This window comes from Gavia stellata, chromosome 29 (assembly GCF_030936135.1).
Source record: "Gavia stellata isolate bGavSte3 chromosome 29, bGavSte3.hap2, whole genome shotgun sequence".
In the NCBI taxonomy this organism is placed as follows: Eukaryota; Metazoa; Chordata; class Aves; order Gaviiformes; family Gaviidae; genus Gavia; species Gavia stellata.
The window spans coordinates 3,618,564-3,635,024 of NC_082622.1; the positions used below are offsets into that span (position 1 = coordinate 3,618,564).

At 45.6% G+C, this 16,461-nt stretch overlaps 1 protein-coding gene across 1 annotated transcript; it reads right to left on the bottom strand.

Moving 5' to 3' along the window:
- Nucleotides 1-1,002: 1,002 nt before the first annotated feature.
- On the bottom strand, nt 1,003-5,189 carry IFNLR1 (interferon lambda receptor 1). Its single transcript, XM_059830959.1, is given in 8 exon segments — nt 1,003-1,043; nt 1,046-1,757; nt 1,972-2,099; nt 2,625-2,781; nt 3,327-3,469; nt 3,881-4,059; nt 4,315-4,438; nt 5,132-5,189. Coding segments are annotated over 8 exon segments (1,542 nt in total).
- Between the last annotated feature and the right edge of the window lie 11,272 nt (nt 5,190-16,461).

Here is a 16,461-nt window from a genome sequence, read left to right on the forward strand (position 1 = left end):
AAACACACACACATGGAATTATATATCAAAATATTATTGCCTCTGCATAAAGCGGCTCTCAGACATTCTGCACAGCAAGGGGAATTTCAGCGTCAATAAGTATATTTGTATAAATCCAAAAATAAATAAATAAACAAGCATGCTGCACATTTATCGCTGACTTCAGTTCACTCTGTTGAAACACAGAAGGTGATTTCTGTAGGCTGAGGTGGAGATCTGTTCATCCCACAAAAAGCAAAGGTTGTTAAATGTCTCTGTAAGGTACTTCAAGTCAAGCAGGGGTGCAGCTTTGCAGTTACAGAGAAGCAAATGTAACATTACCAGTTCATCCTGGCTCAAAATCAACACGCAGGCTCAACACCCTGCATTTTCAGAACCCAGCTGATGGTTTCACACAGGTCCGGGTTGTGTTTTTGCTGTCTCAAAGGTAGTTTTGCCTTTCATAACTCACATGTAGAAGTTACCTCGCTCTGAAGTCTCGAGTGAACACTGCGTGTTTGCTGTGTGATACCTACATGAGGTATCACTGCATGCCTCACCCCTGGCTGGATTCGAATAGTGTACCTCATACCAGAGCCTTAACACCTTATCACAGCTGTACTTGTACAGACGGATGGGGAACGTACATTAGTTATTTAGCAGTAAAAATACACCTTTTGTGTCCCTAAAGCCCTATACCTTGGTAGTGCAGACATAGGTAGAAAAAGCTCTGTCTAGGTGAATAAATACAAAAAGCACCACTATGAGTTATTTGTCCTTGTTCTTGTTTAGATATCCTTGCCTGGTTATCTGGAGCTCTCTAGCATTTTCTAGGCACGCCACAGAACTGCTAGAGTACTCTAGCTCCTTCCCATGTAATGTGTGTGCTCATAGCCTTTGAATTTAAACTTGTGATCATATTTTTCCTCCATATTTGAAGTTTCAAATGCATCACTTAGCACCATGGATGCGGGAGGTGTCCCTTCGGTAAAATTATCACTGTCACAGTCACTTGCAATACCTTCATCTTCTGCCATCTGTAATGTCTGAAAGGAAATGAGCAGCTCAGTGCTGGGATCCTCACTGAGCTGTGATATCTCACCGGTCTGGACATGCAGATCAACTATTGGTTTCTGGTAATACTTCGTGAAATGATGAGCGTTCCTATGCAGGTAGTGCTTATCGGCTGGAAGTTTGGCACAAATCCCCTCCATCAGTGTTTGAAGAGGGCTCATTTCCAGGCATTCATCCCTGTCTGTATCATGCTGCCCATGTTCCCTCGGGCCTGGGAATTTCACATCAGTGAGGGATATTCTTCCCAAAGAGGAACTGTGAGAAAGGGATGTCTTCTCATTTCCTTGGGATTCTGAGGTGTCCACCTCATTCTTTCTCACTGGAAAGAATGAGAAACCCAAAGTACTTAGGTCAAGCACAGATTCACTATCCACAGACAGACCTCCAGATCCGGAGTCCAAGCTAGTTTCCCCCTGAGCTGTTCTGGATGGTTGACAGTTGAGATGTCTCTTTGGAAACTGAGGCATTTCAGTGTATGGGATGAAAGTACTGCTGTCTTCTTCCTCCTCCTCCTCCTCCTCCTCTTCTGATGATGATGATGAGAGGAAAGAAGCCATCCATGGCAGGTTGTTTCTTGCTGAAGTTTTGTTTGTCTTCCTTTGTGATACTGGCTTCTCTGTGCAGATAAGATAGTCCCTGAAGAATTCCTTTTCACTGGGCTCACAGTGAAAGACTGGTCCAGCAGCTTTTAAATGAGATAAATCCTACCGGGGAAAAGAAGCAAGACACACAGATCAGTGAGTTGGTGATGCTTGTTAAAGAGAAGTTTGGATATAGGACATGCCAGAATCAAAGCTTACTTATGGGATTTCTGTATGCAAAACTGAGAAATGCAGAACTGCCCCACTCCTCCCCTATTACCCTCTGCAAATCAGCAAGACTTTGAGTCAGGAGAGAACCCCAGCATTTAGGCCATACCAAAGCATGAGGCATCTTCTTCCGCTTAGCATCTTGTTTCAGCAAGCAGATGATGAAGGCACTTGTCAAAAGAATGGGGAGGACAAACACAGGGATCGTGGCAGAAAATGGGAACTTCCATTCTGCTGCTGAAAAAGAAAAAGACAAAAATTATCTCCTGCTGGTGGTATATTTTATACTAATAATGGGCTCTTATACTCAGCTTTTCTTTCAGAAATGTCAGAAAACATTAGGCTCAAGATCCGTATTTTACAAATGCAGAGAAAGGATAACAGACTTGCCTCAGATCAGACTCTAAGTCAGAGTCACGGACAGAAATGAATGTTGATAACAGCCAGTGCCTTACTTGCAGCAGGTGAAAAATGAGGTTTTATTCACATGTTTTTCAGGATAAATTTGAGTATTCCCAAAATTTCCTTGTGAGCGTAACTCAAGTACAATATTTCAGGATTTTCAGAAAATATTTCAGGGTTGGATTTTTTTAATGAAAATGTTTCTAGAGAAAGCAGGAACCTTTCACTAGAAAATGCAACCAATCCATTTAACAGGAAGCCCATTTTTTTTTTCTTGAAAAGCTAATTCTGGTGGAAATCTTTGACTTGCCCTAATCCCATTTGATGTCTCACCACATCCTTTTCTCAGCAAGGCCATACCTTTGTGGTTTAATAGCACACACACTGGTTGGGAGAATTTGCTGTGCTTGAAGTCAATGCTTTGGAAGGAAGATCTGGCGCTCAAACAGTAGTTGCCTCTAAGTGCAGTGGTGTCGATAGTCACTGTATTCTTCCTAAAGATACCTTCGTATTGCTTCTGTTTAGAAACAAAAAGAATAGAGGTTTGGAAAGATGGTTCTTTCATTATTTGAGTGTTGTTTCGCTACCTTTTTAGCCCGTGAGTCTCTTCATCATGTTGTGTGGCTCCAGCGGTTGGAAGGTGCATGCAGAGGCACTTCATGTCTCGCTTGCTATTTGTAGCAAGATCTCTCCTAGGGCTTATGGATTCTAGGGTGGGATTTCCAGCTGGTGCTGTGCTCTGTGCTGCCATGGCACGCTGTTAGCAGTACCTGAACTAGTTGTTTTAAACCTCAGACATTGCCCTGTTATACTGACTATAGTCTAGCCTCCCCATCACATCTTCCTGATAAAAATAGGAATGCAATAGGAAAGGGAACTACCAATAAAATAAGGATGCACACACACACATCTACTTTTTTCTCTGGCTGTGGTTTAACTCTGGCCGTTTCATTTTCTCCAGGCCCTGGATCCAGTCCCTCCCTACCCAGAAATTTGAAGCTATTTCAATTCAAGCTGGGCATCGTTCCTCTATTTCATCTAAGAAGTGCCACTTTTACTGACCTTGTCTTCAGATCCAGCTTCCCAAAGGTTCAAGTCATACATCCAAGAGAAACTCTCCACACAGGTGGCCAAAGGGAAGGCAGCATTCACATGGATTAAGTTCTCCGTGACATTCACATTTAGCACTGGGGGAGCCAGTTCCACTGTAATTGAGTGACCAGACAAGAATGGTGCTTGTTTGTGTCTTAGTTTCACAGAAGTAATGCTTTTCTGCAACTGATCTACACTTCTAACTGTTATCTTGTGATAGACATGAAGGAAGGAGGAAGGCAAAGGAAACCTCTTTTTTATCTAACATACCCCCACTGGTATGTGGAAAGCTTGAAGCCAGTTTATTCACCTAGACCATTGATGAACAAATTCTGACACTTGCTACAAAATTTATTTTCAAATTATCATGGCTCATTGTTGTCTGTGCTCACTCAAATCTCTGTCATACATAAAGCTGCTTGTTACTGTTTCTTTTTCTGTGGTGCATGGTCTACTCATTTGCTCACGCCAATACTCTTGTTGGGATGTCCTTTCATGCAGGCTGTAACCTAACAGACACTCACCATCCAAATAGTATTCCTTGAACTGTGATTCTACCCATGGCGACTGGAGTTGTCCAGAAACAGCTTTTACTCGAGCCCGGACTTTAACAAAGTTTGGAAGCACACAAGTCAGATTGCAAGAGGTACTGCGAATATTTTTGCAATGAGGAATCTTCATCCATTTGTTTACGCGTTCCTGGCTGAAAGAAGAAACAAGCATACCATAATATTAAACATGCTGTTTTGATATAATCTACAGAGCAAGAGAAGGAAGTATTTTGGAGGATGGGTACCAAATCTTGCTCAGAGTTTGGAGCACTTTCCAGACAGATAAGGATTGGTTTTGGTGAAAGGATGCAGCTAGGTCACTGATGATAATGACATTGATTAATATACGTGCACAGATCTTTGCCCTGTGCCATACTTTCAATCAGACATCCTTTCTAAGTGCTTACCTTTCATACCGCACAGTGTATGTCACATCTGGTGGACAGCCTTCTCCTGGAGTCCATGTCAAAATCATGTCAAAATCCTTTGACAGTAGTGTAACATTCTGAGGAGGGGGAAGTTGAACATGACCTGATTGAAAGGGAAAATTACGTGAATGATTTAAAATATCTTTGGGGATAGGAAGTATCACCTGGTTTTGACTAAGGTGGTTTCAAAATTTGGGGCAGAGCAGCTCAGTTCATTTAAGCCTGGAAATTGGCTAGGGAAGCAGGTATGTCTGTGATGTAGTCGTGTTTTCCTCATCTCTTATAAAACAACTTCATCTCAACAGCTTTTAGAATTAGGACCTACATTTATGCAAACCATCATATTTTATAATTTTGAGTGGCTTCCCCCATGGTCTCACTGGATTTCACTGTGACCCGGTTTCCAACCCCACGAACTCCAGCCTGACTCCCTTGTGCTCCCACCTCCTAGCCCCTGGACGAGTCAGACACAGCTGGCTCACACCACTCATTCAATCCCAATTCTTCAAAGGCAGATCCTACCACAAATGCAGCCAGATGCAGCACGCAGGCTTGCCACTTGTACTTTCCTGGTACTTACTGTTTCTGATAGCTAAATATGTACATTGCTACCCTTCAACAAGACACATTCTATAGACAGATTTTAAATTGCCATTTCTTTACAGTGGAATATTTCACTTCATGTGAATAATTCCTATTTAAACTGCTTAACATTTACCTTTATATGTCTTCCCTCCTACAAGCAAGGCCACATAGGATAGCAAAATGAAAAGTAACAAAGTCAGCTGTACTGTACCTCTAGTCTGCCACAGGAAGCACAGTGCCATCAGGACTCTGACTCCACAGGTAGACATACCGAAGCAGAACTTTTCCACTTGTAATATATTTCTTTTCTTGCTACCTTTTCATCGTGTTGTTTTCTTGTATTAAGTTGTATGAATTACGAAGGAGCACACAGTTAATGAACTGCACACATGCGCACAGCCCCACTTCCTAGTGTGGCCCAAATATAGCACTGCACATTGAACGGGGAAAGGACCAGATGTGAGAGTGCTTTTGATGAAAGAAAAATGTTGTAAAGATTGCAGTACTACGCCCTCCAGTGTAACATAACTGATCTCTGTCACAGGCTACGTGCAAAAGGAACACAGTAAAACAGTGCGAGCCTTATCTTGTGAGGTGCCTCATTAAAAAATTGACCTTTGGAATTTACCGGTGTGGCTGTGAAATATTAATAGAAACCAAATAAGGATTTACTGCATGAGATATCTGATAATAACCTAGCAATAACAGTATGTGTTATTATAACCTATCAGTAGTATGTGATATTATGATAGTCTTGTGTTTACAAGAGACTTTTCTCTTAATTTATGTTACCAGGTTAAGAATATTTTTCAGAAGTTAGGGAATTACTCCATTTTATGGATGGGGGAAGTAAAGTGCAGAAATGGGACAGGGACCTGCCCCATACACAGTGTGGGGGAATGAAAGGACATGGATCCTTCTGATAAATCCTGTGGTTTTGCTGAATGCCAGTGCTGCAATTTCCTTATGCCTTAGTTACACTTATCAATTACTTGTTATCAACCCACAAATATCAGTCAAGATCAGGACCAGTTGCCAGGACTGTGCCAACACACGGGTGGTTCTTGGCCCCTGCACTTCCTAATCGATGAGCATGTTGGCTGTTGGCCTTGGCACTCGCAGCTATGAAACTCGTGAGGTGTTTTGTGTTTTCAGCACCTGGTAACTTGAAACTCCAGAGCTCTCCTGGGGCAAAGCTCAGTTCCTAAGTTGCTGCTGTATGTTACAGCCTCACCTATCTTCCTAAAGCAAAGTCATGGAGACAGCGGTTTTGTTCTGTATGTATCGGAAACATAGCAGGAAAACATCCTGGTTCAGCTGTGAGCTACGCTACCAAGAACAATGTGCCCAGGCATGTGTGCTTGGAATAGCTGTGCTGTTGCATCCTGTGCACAGAGAGAGAAGGGGAAAAAATAGCCCAATCAGTCATGCTGTTTGGTTGGAGTGTCTACTCTCCTGCTCTTCCCATCACAATCACCTCCAGGCCTGTGCCATGAAGAAAGGAAATGGGTCAATGAAGTTACCACATGGAAGATAACACCGGCATAGAGAAAAGGGGCTTTTCTGGGTCTTCCCCAGATGAAAAACTCACCAGGCCCAGCAGACAGCACGTTGCTATATCTGTGAATGTCAGGTTCTGGGTACTAAGTGGGAGAAGAGCCGATGGAGCTGGGTTTGTATTGCCAAAAGCTTGTATGTGGACCATGAAGGTATTAAATGTCTCATTTCCCTGAGCATGGTATGACTCAAGTTGTAGGAGGAGATGCAGTTACAAGTTTCTTCAGACACAACTTTCTCCAAAAATCTCCATTTCTTCTTACCACAGGCTTCTGTTAAGGTACTTTTCTTGTTCCTTGGCTGTTTTGCTACCTCTATTTAATTTCTATGAAGTTTCTCTTTCTTGTGCAAAAAGAACTATAATCCTTTATAAGGAAAAAAACAAAGCTAAGGGTCTGGAGGGTCCTAGGTCTGTTCCCCTTCAGCATCCAAACTGCAGAGCTAGTACCAACACATGGGTCTTATGCTTCCTGTAGCAGCCTGAACAAAATAGGAAGCAATTCTAGGGCCTGTCTCACTAAGGTCTTGCTAAGAGCCCTCAGGCAGCTGCTCTTAAAGATGACGTGTGATTTTTAGTAAGCGTTTGCAAGAGGTGAATCTTATCATCATCATTGTTTCCTGTGAAACATCAGCCCTGAAATCTGGGCTCCACCGGACTCTGTGGCAAAACTCCCCCTGATTTTAGCATGACTGAGAACCCGTCCCAGGAAAAACAAGTGTACTGTTGGCAGCAATCTGGGGGTGGGGGGAGGAGGCCTGTGCCACGAGGTGTCGCTGCCTATCAAATAAAATACTTTTGTTCCTCCAAGCGACAGGATCTAGACTTATTTAAAAACTTGGCAAGCTTCACTAAAACTTCTTCTGCCCTCTGCATTGCCTAGCGCCCCCCTGTACAGTGGCTTACGTGAGTATTTTCAACAGCATCCTCTAATTGCAGGCACTGAGTTTGCATTGTACACAATGAAGTTTTGCTCTCCTGTCTGACTAGCCTTTGTCTCTGGCCTTGGGTGCCCAGGAAGGCAACAGATCAGGTGCCGGGAGGAGCAAGACTTGTTACCCGTGTATGAAGGGCAGGAAGCACCATTGCACCCGTCAGCGTGCTGAGAGCCTGCTGTGGGGTCTTTTGGCCTGTGATGGCTTTATGATTGCAGGCAGGGATGCCTGCTGCAGCAGAGGACTGCTGTCTCTCCATCATTGGGCAAATCACGCCACCATGCCTACGTTCTCCCACTACTTCACTCATATGGAGTATAAGTGCTTTGGGATGGGGTAGTTACTCCTTAGTGTGACTGCCTCATCTGTAGGTGGGCCTTTGCATAGTGCTGTAATACCGATGGTACCTGGGGGACTCTCTCAATTTGCCACCTCTTGCCTCTGCGTGCAACTGATGATTCAGACCACGAGGGCCAACCCTGCAACCCTTCTTGAGTCAGACTTACTGATGCCTTCCTTTCTGGAGGAGGGGCACTGCAGGAAATACAGTCTTAATATTGTGAGGAGGGCACAGTTTGGGCTGTGGTTTAATTTTATAAAACCTTTGGAGGCAATAGGCAATATACAGTACTGTCATCCCAGCTCCTTTCTTTTGCTCTTACCCCACCCATGTAGTTGTTTTGGCAGAGCTGTGTGTGCTGCGTGCTGTGAGCTTGGGAGGACCACTGATCCCGTTGACAAAAAACCCACATATTAAAAAATTTAACACGGCATTTCTGGAATGAGTGGCACAATGGGAAACCAAACCATTGATCTGTAAGTGCAGCATGCTTAACATGTACGATGTGCTCTTACATTTCTATCGCCACCGTATTGCATGAAGGACTGGCTGAATGTTTTCAGTATTTCTTAAAATGTGAAAGAGCCTCCTGAAGTAGCCTCCATATGGGGTCTTCCACAGTTGATTTTTGTTTTTTTCTGAAATGCTAAGAGCTTTTTTCCCCTTAATGAAACAAGGTGTTTTTGGAGAAGGTTTCTATTGAAACACTGGAAAGTTCCAACTCAACACTTTCTGGGAAGTAAATTTTCAACTTCTGCAGGACAAAAATCATTCTTCTCTAGCAGTGTTCATAGTCCTGTGCTAGGTGAGGTTGCTCAGCCTAAGAGAATGTTGCAGGCAGGGAGAGGAGATGGCAGTTGTCACAAACATGCTGGGCACTGAAAATCTCAGGGAATGAGTGTGCCATTTCCCAGTGGTTCTCACTGGGTGATTTGAGAAATTTCTTAAAGGAATGTGATCCGGATAAAAATTATTTTAAAAGGAGTTTTTGCTTAAGATCTTGGTAAATGACTGACTAACACCTTTAGTCATTCAGACTCAGCTCTTTAAATGGTCTTTTCCTTTCCTGCTATTTAATTAACTTCTCTGCTTCGCTAAAGGCGTGATGCTGCAGACAGTTCTGGCAGCACCTGCTATCTGCCCTGCTCCTGCAGCTGAGCTTGCCGCCCCTGCGCTTGGTGCTGTACATGTGCTCACGGCTTACCAGGCAGCCCACACCCTGCGTAGCATTTCTCATCATTTCTCCAGAACGTAGCCCTGTCTGCCTCTCAACACGGATGTGTACACAGGTATTGTGCAGATGGGGACTGAGGCACAGAAAAAATTACTGACTTGCCCGTAGCAGTTCAGAGGTGCGAGCCCAAGGCTTGGCAGTCGGAAAGTAATGTCTTTGACTTGGGAGGCTACCTGCAGAGCTTCCTAGCATAGGTGCAGTCTTCACCAGTGCGAGATTGCTTTTCTTGGCTTAATGGCTTTATTTCTGGAGGTGGTGGAGCTGATGTAACTCTGGTGGCAAAAGTGTGCAGTATGGGCCTGTCTTCAGAGCTGGGCAAAGTAAAACCCCAGGGCAGGAGAGGAATTTTTCCTTCAACATTTTTCACTGCCTGTTTGGAAAATTGAATCAGTATGGCAGTGTCTGAAGAGAAAATACTCATTAGCCCCAATCTAAACAAAAAGCATAATCTGAAATTGAAAGTGAGACTTCACCCAGTTCCAAAGTTTTTCCTGGAAACCACATGTAATTTTTGTGGAGAACATACTGTTCTTCAAGGAAACCTATGCTTAGGGGAGGGGCAGAAAATTTTCTAACAACTCGAAAGTCACCAGTTTTGGAAACTTCCTCCCCTGTCCCGAGTTTCTCACACTGAGAGGACAAGTTTGGACCTGAGGTGCAGGGATCGCTCTACCTCAGACAACGTTCGTCTCTTCGGCAGTTCTTCTGCCCAACTCTCCCTTCTTTCTCCCTGGCTTATGTAGGTCTGTAGGACGAGTTGTGCAGCAAAGGCATTCGTACCATCCAGGAACGCGGAGTGTGGAAACAGCCACCGCCCCTGTGAGTGGCTGCAGCTGTGGCTTTGGCAGCAGGGTGCAAGGTACATACTCCGAGAGGAGGAGATATATCAAAGTGACAGCCTGAGACTGTAAACACCAAGGAGCTCTAGCAGCAAGGCTGATCCTGGCTTTAGTGAACTAGTTTGGTGAACTTGAATCTTCTTGCCTATGCCTGGAGAATCTTTTTGTTGAAGGCTTAGCTCTGACCTGGAACTGGAGGCACTTGATCTTCTGCAGCTCAGGAGGGGAAATATTTTCCACTTTGTGCTTAGAAACTAGCCTGACAGGCAGGCTGCTGAGTGTTGGGATTTGAAGGAAATTACTTTGGAAGGTTTAGGAAAGCAAATATGAGGAAACGATGGGATGAGCAAAGAACAAAATGCTATTGGGAATTAAGAGGTTAAAAAATCTCCAGAGCTGGGCAATTCCAGATGGTAAAGTAAAATGCAGCAGTGTCTCCTTGACCCAGACAGGCATCTGGGCAACCTGTCACCAGGAGGAAGAGAAGAGAATGGGCTTGATTTGTTTTTTGAACTGAGTCTGAAAAGACTTAAAATGAAAAGCAAAAGCAAAAACAAAAACATAAAATGTTCCCCATACAAGTGCTATGAATCATTTCATGTCCTTTATTTTTTCTTCTGGGGCAGGGTTTTTAAAGGAACTCGGGGCTTTGCCTGTACTCCACAACTGTAGCTGATTCAGTTCCTGATACAAGGGTCACGATTTAGAGGGTGTATGCATTTCGTAATCTGCTCCTGCATGGTTAGGAGAATACAGTAATCCTGTAAAGACACCTGGACCCTGTAGGTCAACCTTTGTGTTAAGGATTGTACCTGTGTCCTAGCTTCATTAGACCATCGTACTCTGACAGGCATTAAAGGTGGTTAGACAAGGCCTTAGGAGCTGCCTAAGGTGAGCGTAGCGTTTCACAGCTGTTTCAGACCTGCACAAGCAGCGTGTAGTCACAGGTCAGAGGACTCTCCTCCCTTGTAAGCCTCATTACCGTTAATATTGCAGTCAGGCAGACTGGATGCCACTGTGCCGCTGATGGAGGAGGGCTGCACAGCTGCCTGGCTGCCCTGGCAGAATACAGGAGCTCAGACTAGATGGGCCACTGCTGGTGGGGGGAAAACGGGGGGCTTCACAGGCATCTCCATCCCTTCTAGATTCAGGTCCTCTGGTTCAGGGAGAACTGGTAAGATGCATGACTGTACCAGGAGGGGACAACCTTTCCCTCATCTCCCCTGTATCAGTGATCTCATCCATCTTTCCTGCACCATCCTTTGCTGCTTTATCATTTAGCAAGTGGAAATCTGCAGAGATATTTTTTTCCTCAGCAAAGAGAAGCCCCTACTGAACAAGGCACAAGCCCTGTGCTCAGATTGAAATCATTCCCTCCAACAGGTTTACTTGCTCACAGTAAACGCGTGTGGAGAAGAGTCTCTTATGTGCATGTTTACGGGATGCTGAGAGGGCCTTGCCCCCTTTTGTAGCAGTGGTTACTCATGCCGCAGCTCTGAGCTGACTTAATTTTTACCTCCCCTGTGACCTGCTTTTTGTGTGCAACTCTGTGGTGTGCAAACACAGGGCTGCTTTACTGAAATCTTCCTGTAGCAACCCTCCCTGGGCAGCTGGCTGCGTAACATTAAAGGCAACAACCTGCCTCTTGAGCAAAGGCACCAATGCTGTCAGCTGGCAGTTCAGCTGATTCCTCGGATCCCACATGGACCAGTACAAGAAGGGGGCAAAATATCACCCCTGATTTTACTTGGTTGAGTTGGGCCTGCCAGCAAGCAGAATCCTTTTCTACCACAAATAAATTAAATACAGCAGTTAAATAGATCTCAGTTGAAGTCCAAACTAGAACAAAGTAGATTTAGTTTGAATCCCAGCCTGAGATCAGACAGACCTCTCCCCTCCCTCCGTGCCTCCCCAAGCAGTGGGGCAGACGTGTGGGATGGTACTGATTAGACAGTGGACTCAAGCTGATGGCCCGTTTTATGCTGCTCCTCCCAGTTTTCCTGAAACCTGTCCCTTCCCCTTTACAGTGCCTTTTTATTCATGCTGAAAGCAGTTAGGGAGCTTGCCTGGACATGCAGTAACGGCGAAACTCCAGTGCACACAGAGTAAAACATGTGCTAGCCCACAAGGTGCAGATATAACAACACGGGAACGTCCTGGGGGCACCGTGCCTCCCGAAACCCCTAGCTCTCACTGATCAGCGTGGGAAAAGCGGTGGGGACCCTGCGTGTTCCAACAGAGAGAGAGACTTAATTCTAGCAACCTGTCTGTTGTACTCTCTGAGCCAAACTGTGCTTTTGGGGGTCATTCCACAGGCTTCAGAGCTTATCCCTCTTCAAGAGCATTTCCTTACTGTGTGATATGACGTCAGCCTGCCTGATGTGAGGGGTTTCTCTCTTGGCTCAGGACTGTGGGATGCCGGTACGCTGGCCCTGACTGTGAAACTGTCCCCTGCATGGCAGGGAGATGCAGGGATCTCTACATACCCCTTTCAAGCAAAAAATAAATTTTATCTCGCATGTATTTCACCCAATGGTAGAGTGAATGCACATGCTGGGAAGGAGGAGTATGACATGGGGAAGCCATGTATGTTCTGTATCTGTAATTTGAACATCATCATCAGAAGGTGAGTTATCTGCAGAAGTTGATATGCAGGGAGACCAGGGAGCACAGCACAGCGAGAGGTGGATTTCCATGCACCCAGCCAAGGCTATGAGATGCTATTCCCCCGCAACCGCTAGTGGCAGCAGCTTCCTGGTGGGGTGGGTAGTCTTTGTTTGAATGTTTGCAATGATTTGCATTGCAGTATTTGGATGCCAAAGCTATACAGTGCCGTAAAAGTTAATTAGCCAGATAACTAATTAAAGACTTCTCCCTTTTATTGTTGCCAACTTGCAATTCAGAAAGGGGCTTGTGTCAAAGTAAATCCAGCCACACACCCCAGTGAAAGAAGTGATAAACCATTCAAGACCCAATTAACCATTCAGGGGACTGGTGCGGGAAAATCCCATCACTGTCTGGGGGGAAGAAGTGTTCCCAATTACATGCAGCACCAGCACAACTGACCCAGCTTTGAATGCCTCTCCAGAGGGGCTCTTGCTCCAAAGGGGAGGGTTACAGCCTGGAAATGAGCATGGAGGACAGGATTTATAGGTGCCAACAGACGTTACGGTGTTCGAACAGTCCCCACGAGGGTGACGTGTCCTTGGGGACCTGGTTTGATCTCTCTGGTAAAGGTCCAGGATGTGGGTTTACAGGGCTCTGAGCTAAGAGAGGATGCACAGGAGGCTGGAAGGACACAAGCTTGTGAAACTTGCAGGTGGGTGATCGGTAGTGGCTGTGCAGCTCTCCTGCTCTCAGAGAGGGTCCCCATCTGTTGAAGGTTCTCACTGGAATGGAGGAAGATCTCACTGGACAAGCAGACATTGATAATCTCCAAGGCTGTCACTTTTCCGTGGGTCACTGCATAGGAGATTCGTAACATTTTTTTTTAAATAAACATCAACAGCAACACGTTATCATTCATATGGGCCAACTTTGCCAGTGGCCTAAGAGAGTGCACATAAAGTCACTTCAGCAGTGTCCTGACCTGACAATTGCTGGGGTCATTTTGGCCCTACGGAATATACAATTAGAGGGTGGAGGGTAGAAGAGCTAAGATGAGGTTCAGACTCCTCTGATCTGGCCACCAGCCAGGAGACGTGCTGTAACTAAGTGGCACTGGGCCCAGAATTTCCAGGAGGGCTGAGCTCCCATCTGAGATCAGGAGAGGGGCCCAGATTTCCACCAGCACTTCGCACGTGCTGGGTGCGCGCAGGGTCTGGGCTCTTGTGAAATCCCAACCCGGCTGAGGGTGGCTGAGTGCTTGAAATTCCACCGAGCTGCCCGGCCCTCCCTCCCCACTGAAAAAGAGGGGAATTGAGCAATTTCAGCAAGTGTTCCTAGTCTGTGGAGCTCACGTACTCCACAGGGCAGGCACACAGAGGATGATGCTGGTTTCACCCAGCAACCTGCTGCCTTGCAGAGAGGGGAGTGTTTTAAGGCTTGTAGTTCTGATGACATGACTGCTGAGATCAGTCCACTGGCACACATTTACACCAGATGAGGATCTGGCCAGAGGCCCGATACTGGGAGAATATGCTTCCCACCCCCGCCACTATCAGGCCCAGCCCTCAGATGACAAGAATTTAATTTAAAGGCTCAATCTCTTGTCTGAACAGCTCCCTCCCTCCCCCACTCTGATGAGAGGAAAATCTTCGGAGAGGCATCCAGGCGAGTGGGAAAGCTTTGGAGAGAGCTGTCTCTTGCCCTTTAGCCATCCAGAGAGGAAGAGCTCATCTGAATGAAATGAGGATCAATCAGAGAGAGGCATGGGAAAAGTTGGGAAAAGGAGCCTCCAGTGATGTATATTCATGGGGGGGAAAACCTCCCCCAGACATGCAGAAGCTTTGATGAAAACCCTCCCAGCTGTGCTGAGCCTTTGAAGTGACACAGCAGAAGTGTATTCACGATTACCCAAGAGATAGAATCAGATGAGTTCTCAATCAGCTGAATCCTTATATTTAGGATAGACTTTAAAGCTTACTTTTTATAACTCCTTCCAAAATTAATGAGAATCATCTGCACGGCACCCCATCCTTCTTCTCCCCTGCTTCCTCCCCCACCCCACCCCAGATAACCTACAAAGCCAGAATCGCGTTCCCACAGGGCAGCGGATGAGGTGGCCTTGGTGTTTCATGCTCCAGAGGAGAACTGGGAAGAGTCCTGAACCATTAGCAGAAATGGGTTATTTTTTTTTACCAAAAAGGAGGTTTCTGAGATCTCCCCACATAGCTCATGTCCAAGTGTCACAGCATTTCAACAGCAGTGTGTTTCCTACATTAGCATTTGTCTCTATCTGCTCCCCTAATCTGAGTCTTTAAAAGCTGAGTCTAAAATCTGTGCTCTGGTTCTTGAGCCGAGCAGTGGTAGAGCTGTTTTCAACTGGGAGGGCCTTTGTACAGAGGGAGACATATGCAGGGTGTGGGGGGGGATGAATCCCCAACATAGCAGTGTCCAGCGTGGCACTCCAGATCACCTGCTGTCCAAGGACTTGAACCTCATCCGTTGAGTTTACATGAGCACCCAAAGCGCATGAGAGCTGTTGAAGGTTTTTTACTGCTGGAAGGTTTCTCCATTCATAACCACAGTGGAAAGGTCAGTTCTTACTGAAAGCTTATTCAGAAATGCACTTTCACCTGGCCTTTGCTTACCTGAGCTGGGTGACATGCTAAACACAAAGTGCTGAACGTACTTCCTATGAAAAACCTCAAGGAGTATCCAGTAACCCAAAACCCAGGTCACTTCTCCTCATGCTGCCCCTTCTCAGCGGGTGGCTCCCTTGCAGGTACACTTAATGGCAACAGGCAGATGCGATCAGCCAAGTCATATATGTTTAACACGCTTCAAGGTGCGTTGGCAGTTCCAGATGATCAAAGCCTCTCTTGTGATGCAGTGGCATTGCCAGGGTGTTTTCTTTTAACTCTATCTGATAAGTTGAAAGAAAGTCAGTAGTCAGTTTTGATGTTGTAAGAAACCAATTTGGGAATGGTCAGAGACAAAAAAATGCTCAGGAGAATTCAGTTAACTGAGAGCATGAGCATTGCCAAGGCTGAGAGGGGACTTGCACATATTTCTGGTTCTTTTGGTTCTAACGTGGCCTGGTTGCAGTTTCTTCAGTGATTTTACAAGTTCGCAGCTGAACTGGAAATGTCAAGTGTCAGTGATTTGAAATGGGAGGTCTTAATCCCCGAGAATCACCCTAAAATCTCCTCTGATGACCTGGCACTGTGATAAGCCTCCACCCAAGAGGATGGGTCTTCCCAGGCTCTTGTTATTTCTCTTTAGTGCTAATGGCAGTTGGGCATATGCACCCAGCAATGAGGAAATGTCTTCATCAGGTGCCTTTGTGCTCTTAGGAATGTGTTTGCATTAAAAATATACGTTTCTTATACAGATTTTTCTGTGCAGGATCGTGCAGGCTGTATCTAGTGTTTAACTACCAGGTGAGGCAGGTGTGGTAACACATAGCCTTTATAACCAGGCTTGAGGAAAACCAGTATAGGCATTAACTTTGGTCCAGTGAAGTCCTAGTACGGTTATGACAGAGCGGAGGAAGTGCACTGAGAGCGGAGAAATGAGGCTGTTTATCCCATGAATCCAAGAAAGAGGCAGTCTGGTCTAGCGGAAAGGGCGTCAGTCTCGGGTTTGAGCTGAGTTCTGCTCGTGGATCTCTTGCGTGACTTTGAGCAAGAGGTGTACCCTTTCTAAGCACCGTTTGCCTTCCCTCTTGCCTCTTGTTTCTTAAGATTAAAACCAGCTTGGGTGGGATGTGTACCACAGGCAGTGTGATGGAGCTCTTGTGTTTGCTGGCATTGCTAATAAACGAGTGAAAGTGATGGTGGCAACAAGTAGGTGGCATAGCACAGCAGCTCTGAGAGCTCAATCTGCTCCTCACGCACCTCCTTGTGAAGGTCCAAACTCCTGTCCTCTTTCCTGGCTGCCACTGGTCCATCATGGATCCAACTCACCCTAACTAGAGACCTTCCTTCCCAGCACACCTCCTCCATAGCAAGCTCTTTAAATGTGGAAGAAACAAC